This window comes from Engystomops pustulosus, chromosome 8 (genome assembly GCF_040894005.1).
Source record: "Engystomops pustulosus chromosome 8, aEngPut4.maternal, whole genome shotgun sequence".
In the NCBI taxonomy this organism is placed as follows: domain Eukaryota; kingdom Metazoa; phylum Chordata; class Amphibia; order Anura; family Leptodactylidae; genus Engystomops; species Engystomops pustulosus.
Window position 1 is genome coordinate 51,823,819 of NC_092418.1, and position 23,320 is coordinate 51,847,138.

General features: G+C 46.4%; 1 protein-coding gene across 17 annotated transcripts in view; it reads right to left on the reverse strand.

Moving 5' to 3' along the window:
- Window positions 1–23,320, reverse strand: part of PMS1 (PMS1 homolog 1, mismatch repair system component) — a 357,887-nt gene that overhangs the window by 55,290 nt on the left and 279,277 nt on the right. For 16 of the 17 annotated variants that reach the window (XR_011849384.1, XM_072120929.1, XM_072120930.1 and 13 more), the window contains one exon: window positions 17,883–18,365. The exons of the other annotated variant lie outside the window; for it this stretch is intronic. Coding sequence is in view for 15 of the 16 variants with exons in the window: in XM_072120929.1 (XP_071977030.1) it covers window positions 17,883–18,365 (483 nt within the window). In the remaining variant the exon portion in view is untranslated. The remainder of the gene's footprint in view (window positions 1–17,882; window positions 18,366–23,320) is intronic. 17 annotated transcript variants of the gene reach the window in all.

Here is a 23,320-nt window from a genome sequence, read left to right on the forward strand (position 1 = left end):
CGTCCGTGGACGGAGTGGGATGGCTGGGCAGACGGAGTAGGCCGGCCGAGGACGGAGTGGGCCGGCCGAGTACAGAGTGGGACGGCCGCAGAAGGACTAGACCGGCCAAGCGGGGGCAGACGGAGTGATCCAGGTGGGCGGACACAGACAGAGGCATGGCACTGGGGCCCATATTTCTGTACCCATCGCCCCAGTATGCATTTGTAAATTTTGTTTCTGGTATTCATCCGGCCCCTTTGCCGACCGGGCCCCGTAGCGGTTGTTGTTACGCTACTGGGGGGTACATAGTGTGGTCATGCGTCCCCTTGGCTGTGTGTGAGTGAAGTGTCTGGAATTTGGATGCACTTGGTTTCCCTGACAGAACAATTGAGTTGAATGGGTGTTCTGAGCACTTGGAAGTAGGAATTAGCATAAGGACACCATTTTGTATAAGTGTAAATTAAAGGCTAATTTGTGTGGTTACCTAATGTACCTAATATAAGCACCCTGTGTTTATACTCCAGTGTGTGGGGTTCAAGATAAATTGGTTTGCATCGGTGGGCTACTTTTTATTTGTAATAGAAAATAAAGTGCTTGGTTTAAGTAATTAATCCTTCCACTTAAAGATTGGTGGAATCCTTGTGAGGAGCACCCCAGGAATAACTCAGTGCTTATGTGGGAAGACACACTTGCAAAACAGTCCCTTCCCCTTTTGTTTTTCTTTTCTATCTTTCATTTGGCAAGTAACTACTGAGATGGCAGCTACTTATAAGAAGGTGAATGGAAGAGACACTAGGGGGCACTACTCCTCCAGGGAGAGTTTGACCCACAATCATATTTATGGTGTATTTTACAAGAATGTCAAGCTGAGCGAAAATTTGAGGAGTGGGAAGCCCAGATGGATCAAGAGTCGGCTGGGCTTCAAATTCAAAGTGAGCAAGAGCTGGCAAAGCTTCAAGGCCAGAGGGTGTAAGAGATTGCAAAGTGTCAATCCTAGATGAAACGAGAGTTTGCAGAGCATCAACCCCAGAGGAAAAAAGAATTTGCAGATCGTCTAGCCAAGAGGGAGTTCCAAGTGGAGTTTGCCCATCTCCGGGTGCAAAATTCTTCAGCCCAGAGCAGCAAGTTGTAATGGCTCGAGAGCCTAAAGATAACAGCAAGGCCACATGGATAGCGGATACTTATGTTATCAAGCCAGTAGCAGCCCTGCAGAGGCCTACTAAAGATGACTGGACAGAAGGTAAGCCTACCACCTCTGCCCCCTCTACTCCCACCCAGTTTATTTTTAAATCCTGGTAACTGTGGTGTATGCAACCAAATAGTATTGAAGGGCTTGAAGGGCACCCCCACAACTAAGCCCCTTGTTTCTCCTGTGATTGGGAGAGTCATAGCTCTGGATGTCGATTAAAGTAAGTCAAGGAGTCTAAGATGATTTCTACAAATGTAGACTGATGGGGACTGAGGTGACTATATTCTACAAATGTAGACAAATAGGGGCAAATGGGGACTGATCCAGGGCAGTTAGTTTCCCAGTTTGTGGTTTTTCCCACCTCAGTTGAAATACCTATTGAATGTCACATGTACTACACTGGATGCAGGGCCGGTTCTAGACAAAGTGGGGCTCCAGAATAAAACTATTTGATGACCAGTCATAGTCAGTAAGAGGCTCCCTTTAGTATGGTAAAACAAACTGTAGTATGGGAGAATTTTATAGGAGATAGATAGATGATAGGGAGATTGATGGGCAGCACAGTGGCTCAGAGGTTAGCACTACAGCCTTGCAGTGCTTTGCATGGGTTTCCTCTGGGTGCTCCGGTCTCCTCCCACACTACAAAAAATTACTGGTAGGTTGAATAGATTGTTAGCCCCATGGGGACAGGAAGTGATCTGGCAAGCAGGGGCACCCGTGCCGCGGTTCATGGCTGCCCCGGTCCCCTGGCATCTTACTTACCCCGTCCCGTTCCCACGCCGACTCCGGCAGCACGGCGCGCGCGTCCCCGCCTCCTAGGGCGCGCGCATGCCACCTTTGGCAGATTTAAAGGGCCAGTGCGCCACTAATTGGCGCTGGCCATTTTCACCAAATCTACTTAAGCCTGCCTCTTCCTGTATCTCTTGCCGGATCTTTGTGCCTCACAGCCTGAGAGAAAGCTTTACTGCGATTTGCCTGCGTTCCTGTGTATCCTGCGTTCCTGTGTCTCCTGTGTCCCTCTGTGTTCCTGTGTTACCTGAGCTCCTCTGTGTTTCCGTGTACCAGTGTTCCTCCGTCCTGCTGTTCTGTGTTCCCGTACCCCTCTGCTTGGACCTCCTGTTGCTGATCCCGGATTGAACCCTGACGTTGCATCTCTGCCGCCTGCCCTGAGTCTGTGCCTGGACTCTGACCACGAGATTGACTGCCGTTCTTGTACCTCAACCTTAGCCGCCACTGCAGACAGTCCCGCTGTCTCTGGGCTCTTCGTCCAGCCTCTACTATACCTTCCACCTTGTCTCCCAAGTCTTTGAAGGGTCTTCCCGCTGCTCACCTGGACTTTGCAGGACTTTTCTAATCTGAAAAGCAAGCGGAGACCTTGCCACCGCATCGTCCGTACGATTGTCCTATTGAACTGCTGCCAGGAACATCCCTGCCACGAGGTCGAGTTTACCCGCTGTCCATGCCTGAAACTGCGGCCATGTCGGCCTATATTAAGGAAAATTTGCAGAAGGGATTCATCCGGAAGTCTTCTTCACCTGCCGGTGCTGGCTTCTTCTTCGTGGCGAAGAAGGATGGTTCCCTTCGTCCGTGCATAGATTACCGCGGACTCAACAAAGTCACAGTGAAAAACCGTTACCCTTTGCCTCTCATCACCGAACTTTTTGACCGTCTACGGGGTGCCAAGATCTTCGCCAAGTTAGATCTGCGAGGGGCATATAATCTCATACGCATACGTGAAGGTGATGAGTGGAAGACCGCCTTCAATACTTGAGATGGGCACTTCGAGTACCTTGTTATGCCTTTCGGTCTCTGTAATGCTCCGCGGTATTTCACGACTTTGTCAACGACATTTTCAGAGACTTGCTCTATACCTGTGTCGTGGTATACTTGGACGACATTCTGGTGTTCTCTGCGGACATTGCATCATATCAGGCCCACGTACGGCAGGTTCTCAGGCGCCTAAGGACCAATCGCCTCTACGCTAAGCTGGAGAAGTGTCTATTTAATCAGAAGAGTCTTCCGTTCCTTGGATATATTGTTTCGGACAAGGGACTTCAGATGGACCCTGCTAAATTGTCTGCAGTTCCTCACTGGCCAAGTCCAGTGGCGCTGCGAGCTATCCAGAGATTCCTGGGATTCGCCAATTATTACCAGCAGTTCATCCCACATTTTTCCTCCGTGGTGTCTCCCATTGTGGCCCTGACAAAGAAGAACGCCAACCCTAGACACTGGTCTCCGGCGGCAGAAGACGCCTTCTCTAAGTTAAAATCTGCTTTTTCATCTGCTCCCGTTCTTACTCGACCTGACTCTGAGAAGCCGTTCCTGCTTGAGGTTGACGCCTCATCCGTTGGTGCTGGAGCCGTACTCACACAGAAGGGCCCTAAGGGCAGAACTCTCACTTGTGGGTTCTCCTCCAAGACCTTTTCAGCTGCGGAACAGAATTACTCTATTGGTGATCAAGAGCTTCTGGCAATAAAACTGGCCTTGGAGGAATGGCGTTATCTTCTGGAGGGTGCTCGTTTTCCAGTTAATATCTACACCGATCATAAAAACCTTCTGTACCTCAGACTGCCCAGCGTCTCAATCCAAGACAGGCTCGTTGGTCTCTCTTCTTCTCCCGTTTCAATTTTCTCATACATTTTCGTCCTGCAGAGAAGAATGTGAGGGCCGATGCTCTCTCCCGTGCCTCGGATGTGATTGGGGAGGATCCTGCTCCTAGACATATTGTTCCTCCTGAACGCTTGGTTCTTGCTGCTCCTGTGGATCTTCGGCAACTTCCTCCAGGCAAGATATATGTCCGACCTGCCCTTCGGAGGAGGATACTGACTTGGGGACATTGCTCCCGTGTGGCTGGGCATCCTGGGGTGCAGCGCTCTCTCGCCTTCATTTCCCAACACTACTGGTGGCCAGATATGGTCAAGGATGTACGGGACTTTGTGGGCGCCTGCACCTCCTGCGCTCGAAACAAGCCATCTAGTCTTAAACCAGCTGGTCTTCTCTTGCCGTTACCGATACCCAGCTGCCCGTGCACTCACGTGGCAATGGACTTTATTACCGATCTTCCATGCTCTGTGGGTAATACCGTTATCTGGGTGGTGACCGACCGCTTCTCCAAGATGGCCCATTTTGTTCCCCTGCCAGGCCTGCCGTCGGCCCCACGTCTTGCCAGCCTGTTCTTTCAGCACATCTTCCGTCTACATGGACTACCTCTGCACATAGTCTCGGACCGAGGGGTCCAGTTTGTTTCCCATTTCTGGCGGTCCCTGTGCCATCAACTACAAGTGAAACTGGACTTCTCGTCTGCTTACCATCCTCAGTCCAACGGACAAGTTGAGAGGGTTAATCAAACCCTGGGCTGCTATCTTCGCCATTTTGTTTCCGCCTGACAGGACGACTGGTCTGCTCTGCTCCCAAGGGCAGAATTTTCCTATAATTCCCTGGATTCGGAGTCTGCCGGCTCCGCCCCATTCTTCGTTGTGTATGGAAGACTTCCACGTCCAACCCTACCTCTCTCCGTGTCTGCTGATGTTCCTGCTGTAGAAGAGTTGGTAGTGGACCTTAAATCCATCTGGGAACAGACTCGACGGTCTTTGCTTCAGGCGTCTGCCCGCACTAAGACTCAGGCAGATAAAAGACGCAGATCTCCTCCCATCTTCTCTCCTGGAGATAAAGTGTGGCTCTCCTCCAGATATGTCCGGTTGAATATCCCTAGTTACAAACTGGGTCCACGTTTCCTGGGTCCGTTCGAGGTGTTACAGCGCATTAATCCAGTGGCATATAAGCTCCGCCTTCCCTCCACTATGCGCATCCCGAATTCTTTTTCATGTCTCCCTGCTGAAACCTGTCGTCCTGAATCAATGCTCTCGGCATGTACCTTCTCCTGGTCCTGAAGCTGATACTTCTGATGTCTTTGAGGTGAAAGAAGTCCTTGATATGAAGACAGTCAGAGGGAGACGATTCTACCTTGTCGACTGGAGGGGGTTCGGCCCAGAGGAGAGGTCATGGGAACCCGAAGAGAACATACTGGATCGTGCTCTTCTCCACAGGTTCCTTCAGTCCAAGAGGAGGGGGAGGCCGAAGGGGGGGGGGGTACTGTCACGGGTGCCTCTGTGACCCCCCTCCCGGGTCGCAGAGGCACTCGTGCCCCGGTTCATGGCTGCCCCGGTCCCCCGGCATCTTACTTACCCCGTCCCGTTCCCACGCCGACAGCACGGCGCGCGCGTCCCCGACTCCTAGGGCGCGCGCGCCACCTTTGGCAAATTTAAAGGGCCAGTGTGCGACTAATTGGCGCTGGCCATTTTCACCAAATCTACTTAAGCCTGCCTCTTCCTGTATCTCTTGCCGGATCTTTGTGCCTCACAGCCTGAGAGAAAGCTTTACTGCAATTTGCCTGCGTTCCTGTGTCCCTCCGTGTTCCTGTGTTACCTGAGCTCCTCTGTGTTTCCGTGTACCAGTGTTCCTCCGTCCTGCTGTTCTGTGTTCCCGTACCCCTCTGCTTGGACCTCCTGTTGCTGACCCCGGATTGAACCCTGACGTTGCACCTCTGCCGCCTGCCCTGACTCTGTGCCTGGAATTTGACCACGAGATTGACTGCCGTTCTTGTACCTCAACCTTAGCCGCCACTGCAGACAAGTCACGCCTGTGGAACGACCTGGTGGTACCATGCCGCAGCTTGTCTAACCCGCTTTGCGGCGGGCTCTGGTGAAAACCGGGTACCACTTAGACTCCGGTCCCAGGTAGTGACTTGAGTCATCGTCTGCAGTGGTCCAGTGGATCCACTACCCGCAAGCCTGACAGATGTGAGGAGATCATATAGAACCAAACCAATATATTCACCAAAATATGCAGCAAAAGGAACGTTAAATCCACAGGGGACACCAAACAATTTTTGGAGAAAATTGCACTGAGCTTCACACAGATCTATCATTGTTTGCTCCCTTACACAATGGTAACCCAAATAAATAACTATATATCCATAAACCAAGCTAATGAGATAATAAAAGTTAAGTTTAGATGTACGCCATTGTATTAGCCACACAATAACAGAACCCTTCATGCTTCATAAGAATCTGAGTGAGAACGTCATAACATAGGTGTAAATAATGGAGGATGGTGTGCAATAAAAACTTTATTCCAGAACTTTATGGACATGTTCTGGGTCGCGGTGTTAATATATAATAGCAACATTAGGCGAAGAGGATCGAATGTTCATCGTATCAGTCAATTTGCGAAAATAAAAAACTATCACAAAATAAAAGGCAATAAGAGAGAAAGTGTGTTCTTAGATAGTTCCGCATAGAGAAGGGTTAAAACATGAATATTAGTTGATATTATCCCTTCTCAAAAAGTAGTAACATATAAAATGAATATTTCCATTATCTGTGAGGTGCAGCGGCTCCTGTTTGCAGCAAATTCTCCCTGTAGTCTGATGGCTTAGAATCAGGAGTGGGGTACACTTCAGAGAGCTGTGTCTTTGGCTCTTTGACACATAGAACCTCACTTATGTTTTCCTATGAAAGAAGATAGTCTCCTCTTTTATAAGAATCTAAATTTGTGTTTTTAAGTGTCAGGAAAATGAAGCTCTTAAACTGCCGTTGGGAGTGATTTTTATGTATAAAAATGGCACCTGATATTCTCACTTTAAAATCTTTGGATCCATGGCAAATAGAAACAAAATTCAAGATTCGTTTGAAAGAAGAGATTCTCCCTGGGTAATTGCCCACTTTGCCTACCCATAGCGCTGGCCATGCCCCTCTCCATGGTGGAGCCCTCCGAGACCCTCATTTACCTCTCCACACTCCTGCTTCCTTCCCGGCTAGTTGGCGCACACGTCCCCACTCCCTATGGCGCGCATGCCACTCTTGAAGATTTAAAGGGCCAACGCACCGCTGATTGGCGCTGCCCACTTCCAGATTCCCTACTTAAACTGGCTGCTCCCATCAACCGCCTCCGGATCTTAGTGCTACGTGCCTATGAGAAGGCTTCCTCCTGTGTTGCTTTTGCCTGCTCTGATCTTCCGTTGTGACCCCGGACCTGACCCTGATGTTGCTCCTGTTCTGGCAGCCGTGACCTCCTGCTCCGTTCCAGACTCTACATCTCTGCCACCTGCCCTGAACATCTGCCTACTTCTGACCACGAGTTTGCCTAACGTTCCTGTACCTCGACCTTGGCTGCCACCGTGGGCAAGTTGCACCTGTGTGGCACCACGCAGCAGCAAGACCATTCTGCTTTGTGGTGGGCTCTGGTGAAGACCGGATGCCCGAGCCGTGACAACATTTAGACTCCCCGATCACCCCTAGGTCTAACATCTGCCTGACTTCTTTGGATATTGCCTGTCTGCGTGCTTCATGGACCAGATAGGGTTTTAAGTGTACCCGGATATGGGGTTCGGTTATGATGTCATGCTTGATGACTGTAGTACAACCTGGTAGTTTGGAGAACAACTCGATGTATCGGAGAACAAACTCCTCCGCTTCCTGAATCTGGGGCCTGGAGAGGGAGTCTGAGATCCGTACTTCAGGCATCTTGGCACCGGTACACCTACCTCCTGCGTCACATTCCTGGGGGTCACTCGTTTTTTTTACTCCCACTGCTGTCAGGGATTCTCTTTCCTTCCATGGATTTAGGAGGTTCACATGGTATATCTGTTTGGGTTTTCCCCCCCTGGCTTGTAGTTAACCTCCCCCACTTTCTGCATGACCTTATAAGAACCTTGCCATTTTGCTAAATACTTACTCTCGACGGTGGGCACAAGGACTACCCTGTGGCCGGGGGTTAAATGTCTTGAGTCTGGCTGATCTATTATAGACCTTACACTGGGCCTTCTTGAGCCCTCGTCATGTGCTCCTTTGCAAGGGGCATCACCACCTCTATGTGGTCCTGCATAAGGGAGAAGTTTTCAATGACGCTACGGTGGGGGGTCCTTTCTTGTCCCCCCCTGGAGCCCACATGGGGAACGGCCATATAACAGCTCAAATGGTGAGAAACCTGTGGAGGGCTGGTGTACCTCACAAATGGCAAAGATCAGACAGGGCAGTAAACAGTCCCAGTCCTTCCCATCTTTGCTTATGATCCTTTTTAGCATCGTCTTCAAGGTCTTGTTGAACCTCATGACCAGGCCATCTGTCTGGGGATGATATACAGAAGCGCGAAGCTGTTTAACCTGCAGTAATTTACACATCTCCTTCATTATTTTGGACATGTAATGACCATGGGGTACCCTGGTCAGTCAAGATTTCCTTGGGGAGGCCTGTGTGGGAGAAAACCTGGAATATCTCCCTAGCAATGTTTTTGGGGGAATTTCTTAATGGAATCACCTCTGGATACCGTGTAGCGTAGTCTAGGATAACAAGTGTGTATTTTACTATGGGGCCCACCAAATCCATTGCGATCCCTTCAAACGACACCTCTCTGAATGGGACCAAGGACTTCTGAAGTGGGACACAGGGGCAGTTAGTTGACACTCAGGGCAGGAACTACAATTCCAGTTTTCACCCTCCCACACCTCGAGCCAGTAAAATCTCTGCAGGATCCTCTTGTGGGTCTTCTCAGCACCTAAGTGACCTCCTAGCACGTTCATGTGCCAAGTCCAGTACCACCCTACGGTGAGATTGGGGGACCACAAATTGTTCAACCTCCTTGGCCTAGTATCTGGTGATCTCTGTATAACACATTCCCAACATCATCCCATCAGCATTCGGGGGAATATTTTGTCAGACCCTGGCATTAGGAGCACCCCATTTATCACTTTAACATTCTCCCATGCCTTTTATAAGGTGGGGTCCTGTGAAGCCCTACAATTAAAATGGGAAATGTAAAGGTTCAGCATGTTGGCCACCCCCTCTTAAGGCCTCACCAGCTAGGACCTCTAGGGGAGAGAATTCATCACCTGGGATCACCCCTACTGCTGATGTGGCATCAAAGGGTTCAGGGGTCAAGGCCGGACTTACACCAGAGGTCCCAGAACACTGATAATATCCTTGTGGAACAAGGTCCCCACCACCCCCCACTTCATGGGTGATAGTACCACAAGGTGTATGTAGGTTGATAAATGTAGTGGGATATTCGTGAGTGTTCCAGTGTATACATAACATTCCCACTTTACACCCACTGCAAAGTCCAGGATCACCCAAAGTCCCCCACACCAGGGTGAACAGGCACCCTGATTATAGCAAGGCTTCCACAGTGTGACCACTGATTGTGATCACACACACTTTGGGTTCTGCATCTGTTACTGCAGCTGGGCAAACAGTGACATTTGCCGGGTTTGGTTGCAGTCCATTGGCTGTCATCTTTTCTAAGGGGACAGTTGGCCTGTTTCACGGCATTGCCAGCACTGGATACGGCCGTAACCCCTCGGAAAATCTTCCGAACCTAACCTGTTTCCTTTTTCTGCAGTAGCAGTCTTACCAGATGGTCTGGTCACCTTGTCACTGGTACTGCTTCGTCCAGATGAGGTAAGCAGATGATCTTCTGTAGTCCGATATCTCTCAACAAGGGTCACTAGTTCGTCAGCATCAGTGGAACCAGCCTGTCCAACACATTGCTGGATCTGCGGGGGTAGAGAGCGGGTGAACTTATAAAGAACGACTCTATCAAACATCTGCACTGGGGTGCAATCCTCTGGTTGTAGCCATTTCCGTATCAGGTCATGCATTTGGAAGCACGGGGGCAACTTTTCTGAGTAAGCCCACTGGTGGACTCAACTGGCACAGACTTGCATGGTGACCCCAAGACGGGTCAGGATCTCTGCCCTTAGCCGGCAGTCCTCATGAGCTCCGTCTCACTCAGGATGTAGTAGGCCTTCTGCGATTCACCAGTGAGGAACGGTGCCACGACATCCGCCCACGCCATTCGTCTCCATGCCATCAGTCGCTGTCATCTTTTCTAAGGGGGAACGTGGCCTGCTACCAATGGAGTGAGACATGGAGTGCGTGAGCTCCAGCTAAATCCTGACTTTCCTGCTGTCATCATACCCCTACTCTATCTCTGCTGTGTGCTTTAACCCCCCCCCCAACTGCCCAGTGATTTGGCTGCAGTTTGGCTACAATGCACTCCTGGGCCTCCCCTCCGCCCATCAGCCTACCCCCTTCTCCTGTGGCCTGCCAGCTTACCTCCCCTGGGCGTCAGCGGCCCTCTGGGACCCTTCGGTCACTGCCGGTCTACCGCTCTAGGCGAATCACCTGATGTACTGCTGGGGATCCCGGGGGTGCCATCTTGCTCCACCCAGGCCAGGAATACAAGGCCTGAGTGTTATTAAGCAGCTACTCCAGGCAAAACTTTTGCCTAACAGATCACTGAGTCCCCTGCTGGGGCTGCCTCCGGGATATCCCAGCACCAGATCCTCGGCTTGGCTGTGGCCAAGTGGTGAGCGCCGTCATCTTGCTCCACCTGCCCAGCACTGCATGTGCTCTTATCAACGGCTGGTGAGTGCCTGAGTGATAAGGCATCTGCGCCCCTCTCTGCTGCCGTGACCGGTAAGTGCCCAAGATAAAGGTCTCATTTGCCACTATCTGCCGAGTCTTGACTGCATTAAAGGGGCTCTCCCCAACCAAGACTCCCCCTCCAGTTCATACCTCCCTGCTGCCTTTGCTGATCAATAGAGGCTCTGAGGTAGTGAGACAGTGAACTCTGCTACATCCATAGCTCACCCCCAGCTTCTGCTATGGTGTCACAGTGAACGCTGCTACATCTACAGCTCTCTCCAACTATTGCTATAGTGACACAGTGAAGTCTGCTACATCCGCGACCCCTGCCTACCATTGCTATAGTATCACAGTGAACTCTGCTACATCTGCAGCTCTCTCCAGCTATGGTTATAGTGACTTATTGAACTCAAGCTACATTGAGCTATGCTGCATTGGTCACTCCCCCACTGTGTGGACATTCTGAGTGGTAGAGCTGTGATACGTGGACCTTCTGTATGGGTCCTAAATCTGCACCCAAAAATGTTGGGTCTGGGAACTCTAACAGCTCCACAATAAGTAAGCCACGCTCTCCACAACATAAGGGGCAGTCTGCGACACCAAAAACATCATGGTGGCCATCGCTGCATGCCAGGCTTCGCTTACTATGAAAATCGAGCATGTTCAAGGGGATATCGACCTCCTGAGGTGTGATATTGACAAAATATGATATAGGATGTCTGAGGTTGAACACTGCTTGGGAGACGTGGAGGACTCTGCACACTCCAGAGAGCAGATGGTCCAGACCTTGGTGCAAAAAGTCCTACATGAGCGGGTGGAAGATGCTGGGAATCATAATCGCAGGACCAACGTTCAGATCCTGGGATTCACTGAAAGAGCTGAAGGGACTAAACCAGAAGTCTTTGTGTAGAATTTAATTAACGACTTGTTTCCTCAGTTATCCATCTTGCAATGTTTTGCGGTGGAGCCCGCTCATCGCATCCCCACTCGGCCTCTACCTCTACTAAACTATAAGGACAGAGATGGTATCCTTGCTGCAGCGTGCTGCAAAGGAGAGGTGCTGTATGAGAACACCAGATTGTCCTTCTTTCCAGATTATACAGCTGAAGTCCAACGTAAAAGGAGACATTTTTCAGCTGTCCATGGTCGCCTCCGGGACCTTGGGCTATAAAACTCCATGCTGTTCCCGACCCGACTCCTTGTTCAAGATGGCGACAAGGTCTATTTCTTCACCACACCTGAGGAAGCCGCAGACTGGATGGACCAGAGTCCCCGGTGGCCTCATCGACAGCAATGTTCTACCTTTAGTATGTTTTGATATGCTTCTCTTCCTGTGGCAGATTTGTGGTGTTGCGGACGGGTGGTAATGGAGGGGGGGGGGGGTTAATCCTGTTAACTTCAGTTACAGCCTACATGTTTAGGGTTTGTAGGAACCTTCTCCCACAGCAATTCCTTTTCCAAAGCAGGAAAAGATGCAGATATGCTCAGTTGGAGCTTTTTCTTCCAAATCTGTTAGTAGGGAGTAATAGCCTTTAGAGACACACATCTAGCGACAGGGCTACTAGAGGCTATTCTCTTTTGAATATTGTATACGTATGATAAAATGTATTTCTAGTTCATGGGATCTAGGCCCGACCAGGTTGGGGTGGTTTGGCAGGGTGGGAGAGAGGGAGTTTTGTGGACTCAGGTTGTATATAAAGTATGTGTGAGGTTGGTGTCTGATATGTGTGATTGGAAGGATGAAGTGTGGATGAGGCTGCATATGTGGGATTTGATGTTGGGCGCTGTACTGTCCTCAGCAATAAAAATGTTAAACACTATGGCTGGATGTCAAATAGTCTCCTGGAATGTCCTGGATCTGAATTGTAAGATCAAGAGGGCTCCTGTATTTAACTTTCCCAAATCCATAATCATAAAATTGCAGGTTGCTTTCTTACAGGAAACTCACCTATGCCTCCGTAAGCCGTTCCGTTCATGAGTCAAGGGGCTAGGCTCAAAAAAGAGAAGGCAGCAAAAATATCATCTCTACTGGTGCGACTCAGGGATCTGGGAACGCGCCACAAACATCCGTTGGATCCGGAATTGCGTGCCCAACTGACACAGACTCGCGACGAACTGAAAACCGTTCTCCTTGATAAAGCAAAAAATACTCTTTCAAAATGTCATAGATTCTTCTACGAATTTGGGAATAAAAGTAGCAGGGGATTGGCGAGGTCCCTACGGGCGCAAAGATCGGTAACCTATGTTCCCTCAATCTCAACCTCTGGTAACCGTGTCTCCCTGCCCAAAGAAATCGCTGCCAAGTTCCGTGATTACTATGCCGCGTTATATTCGGTAGACAGCACTAATCCAGACACCTCACGGGCAGGTTTCCGAACTCAGGTACAAGCCTACATTGCAAGCTCAGAGCTCCCCTCACTGAAAACTAACTTACTTCTTTAGAGTCCCCAATAACATCGGAAGAACTGACGGCTGCCATTAAGAACTCCCCGAACGGGAAAGTCCCCGGAACTGACGGGTTTTCACTCATCTATTACAAACGCCTCACTGTAGAACTTTCCTCCCACATGCTTGCCGCTTTTAACTCGCCCCCCTCAAACAGATTCTTTGCGAGCCAACATCACAGTCTTGCCAAAACCTGGGAAGGACCCCGCGCAGTGTGCCTGCTATAAGCCCATTACTCTTCTTAATGTAGACACTAAGCTATTTGCCAAGATACTTGTCACCCGTCTCATGCCTCTGGTAGTCAAAATTGTACACCCTGACTAAGCAGGATTCCTCCTTGGTCGCAAGGCCAGGGACAATACCACGATAACCATTAACCTAATACATCACGCCCACACGCACTCTAAAGCCTTAGCATTATTGTCTACAGATGCCAAAAAGGCGCTTGATAGGGTTAACTGGGTCTTTTAAACAGCTTCCCCTTCCATAACGGTACGGCCTACTCTAAAGGTATGTCACTCAGATGTTGTTAGAGGCCCTCTCATCTCCTCTCACTCTACTATGTTCCCTATATTGGGGAACCCTAAATTTGCACCGGGACTGGAAGATCCTGTTTTCCGCAATTGGAGGGCAGCTGGCATATATAACGTCTCCCATTTCTGAGCAAACAACTCCTGGCGATCTCTGCTCAATGTAGCGGAGTCTTCAGGGGTCTCGGTTCTGAGCCCCTGGCGCAACTTCGCACTACAGACCTTCTTGCATACTTTGCCCCCCCCCCCCCAGATTCCTACGACGAAACTCCTACCCCCTTTGAAACAGTGTGCGCGGGCGACGGACAGTTGAGACGCGGCCAGCAGCATACAGGTCCCTTTTGGCCACCGGTGAATAGTCCGCCTACCAGCATAGGCACCATTCCAATGGCCGCCCGGGCTGTCTGGAGATTCCTGCCTCCCCCATCCCTGTGTGAGACAGGGCTCCCCCCCCCCTTTTTTTTCTCTCCTTCTCTCTCTCTTTCCCCCTTCTCCTCTGTCCTCTCCTTTTCTCTCCCCCTCCCCCTTCCCCCCCGTTCCCTCTCTTTCATCCCACAGAAAACACCTTGCCCCTTCTTCTCTCTGTATTTGGCCACTCTGAGCATACCTGCGAACGTTTGGCCTCCCAATCCAGCCGACGGTAAATCGATTCTGCGGTCCTTTCACCTATTTGCTTTTTTGTCTTTTGCATTTGTTTGATATGCTTTACTTACTGTTGAAAACTGTTAGATAAATAAAGAATTTTTTAAAAAATCTAGACGCAAAGATACAAGTGCTAGCGATACACTTAAGCACAGTCATACTATCAGTTATTTCTGTCCTGCTGTATGCCTGGATAATGTACAGATATTAACCTATGGAGACTATTTACCAACCTTCATATACCCCACGACAATAGAGGACAGAGGGCTATTGCCTCCCTAGATAATGAAAAAGCAATCCCAGTTGAGTGGGATTTCATGTGGGAAGTGCTTGATAGACAGGGCTTTCCACTTGAGTTTGTCAAGTGGCTCGGCTCCTCTACGACAGGCCCAAATGATAGGAATGGGTTAATAGATAGCTCTCTGAATATTTCCAGCTGGGGGGGGGGGATTAGGCAAGGTTGCCTGCTCTCTACCCTTTTTTTTTGGACTAGTGTTAGTGCTGGAACCTCTGTCTGCCCTTATTAATAGTAGCACAACAATTGAGGGTTGGAGTATTGCTATCATCACTGAAAAATTGTCTCTCTATATAGATGATCTGCTGGTCTACTTGGCTACCTTGATGCCTTATTGTCAGTGATGGATGAGTTTGGGGGCTTTTCACAAGATGCCCCTTGTGGTGTAACCCCTTTCTACCTGAGGTGAAATCTTTGCCAGACTTTGAGTTCTGGTTCAGTTGTACCAGAATGGGATTCTCAAAACCTGTGCATCCCTTAGCCAAGAGTTTGATCTAGCTTCTACCGCCTTCTAGAGATGACTGGAATTGCGCCATGCACTTGGGGGTCCAGTTTGGGGGGGATGAACTAAAGTTTGAGCATAGTTCCATGGAGGCGACTAATAAAACTAAAGACCTTGGGAAACAAACATCCACTTTTTATAAACAATTGATGGATTCCCAGCCCTCACCCACTGCAAGAAGCTTACATTCATGGCAGAGAGATATCCCTGATTTAGAGGACCATCACTTTAAGGAAATTACACAACTGGCGCTCAACAGTTATTAATGCCCGAGATCAGTTGATACCAGTAAAGTGGCTAAACCAAATGTACTTGACCCCTTTGCATCTGTGTCAGATGCTTAGACGCCCCTCAGACTTGCGTTCTAGGTGCGGGGAGGGTACGGCTACCTTCTTTCACATTATATGGGAATGCCCATCCATTCAGGATTATAGGATGGACATTCATTCCTACATTAACTAGCATCTGGGTCTTTCTGGTGTCTGTTCCTCTGGAGTGTGTCTTCTGGGCCTGGTGGGGGACCTTCTTCAGGCTAAATTTGGGAGGGTTTTGTTCAGACTGCTAAAGTTCTATGATAGGAAGGTTATTTTGCTGAATTGGAAGCCTCCTAAGCTCCCCATGGTAGCCAAATGGATCTCTCTGATAAATAAGGAACTTCCGATTTATAAACTCACTTACACGGCTAGAGGTACTCTGGATTGTGACTGCGGCATTTAAATTGCCTACAGGAGGTCTTTCCCCCATGATTGGCCCCCGCGTCTGCGGGAGAGCCGATCGTTGCTATAGCAGCCCTCGGGTGAGATCAAAGTAAAAATGTTATGCCACTTGGAAGACGGCAATGAACAAATAATAGATTTTTCCTCAAATTAGGATATTATTTGGCAAATTTAGTGAAACATAAAAAAAAATATTCAAGTTTGGTATCCACTTAATCGTATCAACCCATAGTCATGATTATTAGTGTATTAGTGAACAACCCCCCCAAAAAAGTAAAAAATCCAGTACAGAATTGATGCTTTTCTACTCCTGCCCTAAAAAAAAAAGGTTCTAAATTTTCAACAATAGGGGATGCCAACCCCAAAATGGTAACACTGGAAAAAGCACTGAAAATGTTATAGCCTACAAAAGGGGTCAACGAGGAAACTAAAATCCTGGCAGCTGCAGGGCCCTCCTTCCCTTCTGCGCCTCGCTGTGTGCCCATAAAACAAGTAACGGCCACATGTGGAGGGTCTCTGTACACGGGAGAAATTGCATAACAAATAAGCATGAGTTATGAGCACATAACTCTGGCAACTAAGGGAACCGCAGTGACTTCTGGCTATTGGGAACCAACACTGTGACTGCAGACTATTGTGTGGACAAAACAATGATCACTAGGGGAACAACAGAACATTAGTTTGGGATGAGAAGATAGAGGAGATAAAGACAGAGAGAGGAACCTAAATTTTCAAACATCATCGGATTTACACTAAGTGCTGACATTACACATGAGTTCACAATTATTTATTCGTTACTTAATATATCTTATGTACGTATGCACTTATGAGCTGGGTTTTGGTGCTGCATTTATGTCAATGGTGCTCCCGCGATCCCTGTCTTGGATCGCGGGCGCATCCGTGCTCCCCCGTGTGCCCCCGCTGCAGCCCGGTCTCCTCACTCCCCTCTCCCGGCTCCTGCTCTTCCCCGAACTGCCGTGCGCACGCGTCCCCGCCTCCTAGGGCGCGCGCGGCTCCTGCCGAAAATGTAAAGGGCCAGCGCACTGCTAATTGGTGCACTGGCTGAACACCTCACCTTTAAGAATCCTGCCCCTTCCTGTGTCCCCTGCTGGATCTTTGTGCCTCATAGCTTTAGAGAAAGCTTCCAAGCGAGTATTCCTGCATTCCTGTGTATTCCTGCGTTCCTGTGTGTTCCCGCTCCTGAGTCCTGTGTTGCCGTGTTACCTGAGTTCCTCCATGTTGCTGTGTTCCGTGTGCCTGTGTTCCCGTTCCCACTTGCCTGGACCTCCTGTTGCTGACCCCAGACTTGGAGTTGACGTTGCATCTCTGCCGCCTGCCCTGACCCTGTGCCTGGACCTGTCTACGAGATTGTCATCCGCTAAGGTACCTCGACCTCGGCTGCCACCGTGGGCTAGTCACACCTGGGACCTGCGACCTAGTGGTATCCTGCCGCAGCAAGTCCAACCCGCTTTGCGGCGGGCTCGGGTGAATACCAGGTGCCGCTAGGCTCCGGTTCCGGGTGTTGGCTAGTTCCATCTCCCGCGGTGGTCCAGAGGATCCACTGATCCTAACAATTTATTTACTGATCTCAGTTTTGGTGCTATATTTTTTCTTTTAATCTCCGCTCTGGGTCTCTTTATGTACTGAAATTGGTTCTGGAATTGTAAATATGTACACATTTGGTTTTAGTGTAGTTTTTACTGTAAGTATTGGGCTTTGTTCTGGTGCTATATGTTTATAGAACTTGGTTATGGGGCTGGTATTTATGGCATGATCTTGGCTATGGTGCTGTTTTTAACATGGTTTTGGTGTTGTATGTTTTATTCCTTCTGGATCTATGCAGCTAACAAAAACATTTTTGTATTTATGGGTTGGTAAAGGGGCTGTCTTTGTCTATATATGAGTTAACGCATTAATTAAATAGTTTCATCATAAGGTTGATTTTAATAGTGTGTTAATATAAATTACATTTTAAATATTAGAATTGATGATTAGAATAGGTACATTTTTCTCTGGTATTGTGCAATGGGACAGACTTCTTCCTCCCAAAGTAGGGAGAATCCCACCCATAAGTAATCTGTCTGTATATAATAAAATATGGTCAAGAGCATCTTAATAAAACAATCCAGGTTTCTACCCTTTTAACTTAATTAACTTACCTATCATTTAATACAATTGGTAAATCCAACTTTTCCACTGGAAATTTATGGGTCTCCACAAGGCGCTTATACATTAAGGCTTCTTCCACTCTGTATGGGTTCAGTAAATCTACACTGCATTTTGATGCTACAATCCAGGCACCAGTTCGTTTCAGATTACTTATTAAAACAGGTTCTCCAAAATCAAACTTTTCTTTTCTTCCAAGCTTGTGAAGTTGATGCTTCAGATTGTTTAAGTTAAAATTAACTTTGATTGTTTTGATGGTAGGCACCACAGTTTTATGTTCAGCTTGAGAATAAAAAAATGTATCCAAAATTTGTTGATTGGACATTGGTGTTTTCAGTTTTATCCTTTGAGCAGGGGATTTCTCCAGCTTTAGTTTCATTTTTTTTCCAGTATCTATGGCCTGTCGTTTTCCTTCTGAAGCTTTTGCAGCATGTGTCTTATACCTCTGCAAGTCCTTAGTTGCTTTATCTTCATATCTGAATGTAAATATGTTATGTTAAGTTTATTTAAAATAAAGTACAGATTAAATAAAATACAAGCAAATGTTTAAAGTTTTTAACCCATAGTTTATTTTTCCCATAATAAACAGGCGTTTCGCCTATTGCTTCCTCAGGAAGCGCCTCCTGAGGAAGCAACAGGCCAAACGCGCGTCGGGGCGCAGGGCAGACAACAGCCATAGCAAGAAGGTAATAACCTGTATACTATTCACTATAGAAAGAGATGTTCTTTATCTGATGTACTGTTAAAAAATGTAACACTGGCTTGCTATAGATGGGCTGCTAAAGTCTCCCCTATTATCTTGGGATCATTTTTAGTTTTTGCATAAATTAATGTCTGTATTGGTTTTAATATATATGAAATAAAAATTAAGACTGTATTTAAACATATTACTCTTGAGTTCCCCTTATTGTAGGTTATTTTATTTTTAATATTTGTTGCAACTCCATAACTGTCAGGGGCAGACTGGGAATTTAAAGTGGCCCTGGAAAAAAACTGTAAAAGTGGCCCCATTATGTGGGTGGGATAGAAACAAGTAGACACACAAACTGTTGATAGATGGTCTAAATCAACATGTACAGTGCAGAGAAAGAGACTCATACTGCCTCCCTTGTACAGGAATACAGCTTCTTTTTTAAAAGAACACAACTTAATACTGCCTTATATATATATAAAAAACTACTACAATACCTTTTCCGATAAGCAAGATTATAGCTACTATAATACTGCCCCCTATGTACAAGAATATATCTACTATAATACCCCCTGTGTACAAGAATATAAATACTATAATACTGCCCCCTGGGTACAAGAATATAACTACTATAATTCTGCCCCTTATGTAAAAGAATAGAACTATTATAATACTGCCCCTGTGTACAAGAATATAAGTACTATAATACTGCCCTGTGTACAAGAATATAAATACTATAATACTACCCCCTGTGTACAAGAATAGAACTTTTATAATACTGCCCTCCATGTGCAAGAATATAAACTACTACAACACTGCCCCCCTTTGTACAAGAATATAACTACTATAATAAATCAAAGAAAAAAAGTTTACGGTAACGGCTCACCCACAGTTGGTTTCAATCTTGCAAGTGGAGTAATCTGGCCGGGTGCAAAGGGAATCCCTGTGACGCTGGTCCGGAAATCCAGGGTCAGGTATATAGAAACAGACAATGGCAAAAAGCAAAGGAAGGGAATCCAGCATTCAACATCCGATAGATCCAAAGGAAAAAGACTCGCTGTTAAAACATGTCCAAAAATGTATTCTTCATATCCTTTAAAAAGGATATGATGTGGAATTCCAGATAAAAAACTTATTTTCCAAATTGGAAGAATTATCTATCAACCAACTACGGATATGGTGGGACTGCACCACTTTACAAAATTATACCACCAAGGAGATGATCCCACGCGGGCTTCGAATTAAAAAATTTCCTTCCACCACCCAAAAGGAAGAGTTTGAACTTGAATGGAATAAAATTCTTTCAACCTGTTCTCTAAAATTAATGGAGTTGATAATACAAAACGAACAAGAACAGCTACAGTCTCTACAACTTGAAATTAACCAACTCCATGACCAACTTCAACCTTTTGTGGGATCAGACCAATATACCTTGCCACAATCGAAATTAAAAGTTAAGTTGGACACTCTTGAAACTCAAATCACTAAAACCAAAAAAGTCAAGTTCAACAGAGATCTTGAAGATTATGCCACGAATCAAGTTTACTTAAAGTCATCTCAGTCCAGATATAAGTCCATTCTACGCCACAAACCCAAATGCAGGAAGTCAAAGGCAAAGGTTACCTTCTCCTCCTCGGAATGTGAATCAGACCCAAACACTGACATATCTGACATAGAAACCAACCGTAATTCCAATGCAGCAGAAACGTCAAAAAACGTCAAAAAACGACAAAGTCAGGGCAAAAAAGCCTTTAAAAAATGTAGAAGAGCGGGCAGGAAACATTCCAAAAGAAATACCAGCAAAAACATATACAACTCGCCAGAACAAGAAATAGGTCCCTCTCCACCGTACGACAACCACCGCTCTGCCTCTAATTCACTTTATTCCTTCCATGATGACATGTCTTCACAAAGCCAACTTTCCAATACATCTAGTGTGATTAATTTATCGGCCTGTATTCTCACCCGAGATCAACTAAGAGTACTTAACAAGCGACTGAGTTTTTCTCCCACGAACAACATGAATCTTTACTAAACCATTAAAGATGTAAATAGGTTCATACGGTTACTTACGGTAAAAAAACACTTTCATCAATCAGAAGCCTCGGTTACATCCACAACCCCTTCTAACACTGTTATGGGCGTTAATTCACGAGGACGAGAAAGATTCAGTCTCAAAAACACATTTCAAGAACAGGTCACTCTCACCAACCTATTGGAAATGGACACGGAAGAACCCAAATCTACTACCATCCTAAATACGTCACATGTGATAACCACCACTAATCCTTCGTTTTACCCCATAAACACCAGGTCTATAGAGATGGATCTTTTCCAAGAAAATGTGGAGGAAGACCTAAAAGTTCTTTGTAACAACACGCATTCTACATCTAATACCAGCAATTTAACGAAACAAGAATACAAAGCTATCTCTCAACTAAAGAACAACCCTTACATTTATGTGCGCCCATCCGACAAGGGAGGCTCGGTGATTGTCCTGGAAAAGGACTTATACCAACAAGAAGTGGAAAAGATGCTGAATGATGACACAGTATATTGTAAACTCACGGGGGATCCCACGTCCACTATCTCAAATAACTTACAAGCATTATTGGATGAAGGCTTAAAATTAGGTATATTTTACAAAAAAACAGCTGAGTACCTTTTACCTCCAGATCCAGTCACTCCCTCCTTTTATGCCCTGCCTAAATCACATAAAGCTATGTTTCCACCGCCTTTCAGGCCCATAGTGTCCAGTACAGGATCTCTAAATGAAAGATTGGGCATATGGCTTGACAAACTTCTTCAACCGTTAGTATCTCGCCTACCTGTTTTTCTACAAGATTCCAAATCAGTACTTACAGCCATGGAGGACGGAAACTTCTGGATGGCTTACGTGCGATGTCACCGCACTCTACACCTCAATTCCACATTCAAGAGCGACGGAAGCCCTGGAATACCATCTAAGAAAATTTAGTAACTATGACGTCATGCTACAAGACTTTATGCTTATGGTTTTGCTATTTCTACTATCTAATAATTTTTTCACATTCAATTCTAGCTTCTATATACAGAAATTAGGATGCCCGATGGGTGCCAGTTTTTCGCCGTCATTGGCGAATTTGTATATGGCTGTGTGGGAAGAGCATTATCTTTTCACTTCACTTAACCGTTTTCTACCCTGCATTGTTTGGTATGGCAGATATATAGACGACTGTCTCCTGGTCTGGAATTCGGACCAGGAGACGGTCGGGCTGTTTGTCGGTTACATCAACAAAAATTCCTATAATCTCAAATTTACCTATGAATATCAACCTAACCAAATTTCTTTTCTTGACATTAACTTAATTGGTGATATTACAAGTGGCAAGGTCCAAACCACACTCTACCGCAAAAAAAACATCTGGCAACACTATACTATATTCTTCTAGTTGCCACGCTCCACACACCATCAAAAATCTCCCCATAGGGGAATATGTGCGGGCTAGGAGATCTTGTACCACAGAAAAAACCTTTTTACAAGAAGCTCACACCATCACCACACATTTACAAGCTAGAGGATACACCAAAAAGATTTGTAACAGGGCATTTAACATAGTGAGAAGCAGACCCCGCTCATCTTTTCTGCAACCTAAAGGGTCCACACCGCAGAAAAGAGCCAAAATCACTTTCACTACGGAGTATAGCACACAGTTCTATGATATTATCAAAGTCCTTAAGAGACATCTACCTATATTAGAACATGATACTATACTCAGGGAAGTGCTATCCGAAGGGGTTGCCTTTGTTTCGTCCAGAGCCAGAACATTGGGCAATATTTTGTCCCCAAATACCTTTTCCACTAATACCGTAACCAAAACGTGGCTACAAACAAAAGGTAGTTACTGTTGCGGCGGGTCTAGATGCAACATCTGCAAATTCATTCCTAAAAAAACTTCTTTCGTTTCTGTAACTACTAACATTTCCTACCAGATCAAAACTTATATGAATTGTGAGACGTCGCATGTAGTCTATCTCATACACTGCACCAAATGTTCCCTCCAGTATGTGGGCTGTACGGTCAGAAAATTAAAAGACCGTATCAGCGAGCATGTAACAGGAGCAAATCCTACCACTATCTCTAGCTCACGTAATCTGTCTGGTATCTCGAGACATTATAAGGATAAACACGCCGGGGTCATGAGTGGAATGATAGTGACGGCCATTGAGCATGTCACACGCCCAAATAGAGGAGGCAACTGGAGAAAATTACTATTAATGCGAGAAGCTTTCTGGATTCTAAATCTGGACACTCGCTTTCCCAAGGGATTGAATCATAAACAGGATTTGTTATATATATATTGACATAATCATTTCTAATGCACAAATACTTGCATGTAATCGTTAACATTACCTGTTAACATTTTTGTAAACATTACCTGTTACCATCCACACTGATTGAATCATAAACAGGATTTGTTATATATATGTTGACATAATCATTTCTAACGCACAAATACTTGCATGTAATCGTTAACATTACCTGTTAACATTTTTGTAAACATTACCTGTTACCATCCACACTGATTGAATCATAAACAGGATTTGTTATATATATGTTGACATAATCATTTCTAACGCACAAATACTTGCATGTAATCGTTAACATTACCTGTTAACATTTTTGTAAACATTACCTGTTACCATCCACACTGATTGAATCATAAACAGGATTTGATTGATATATATATATATATATAT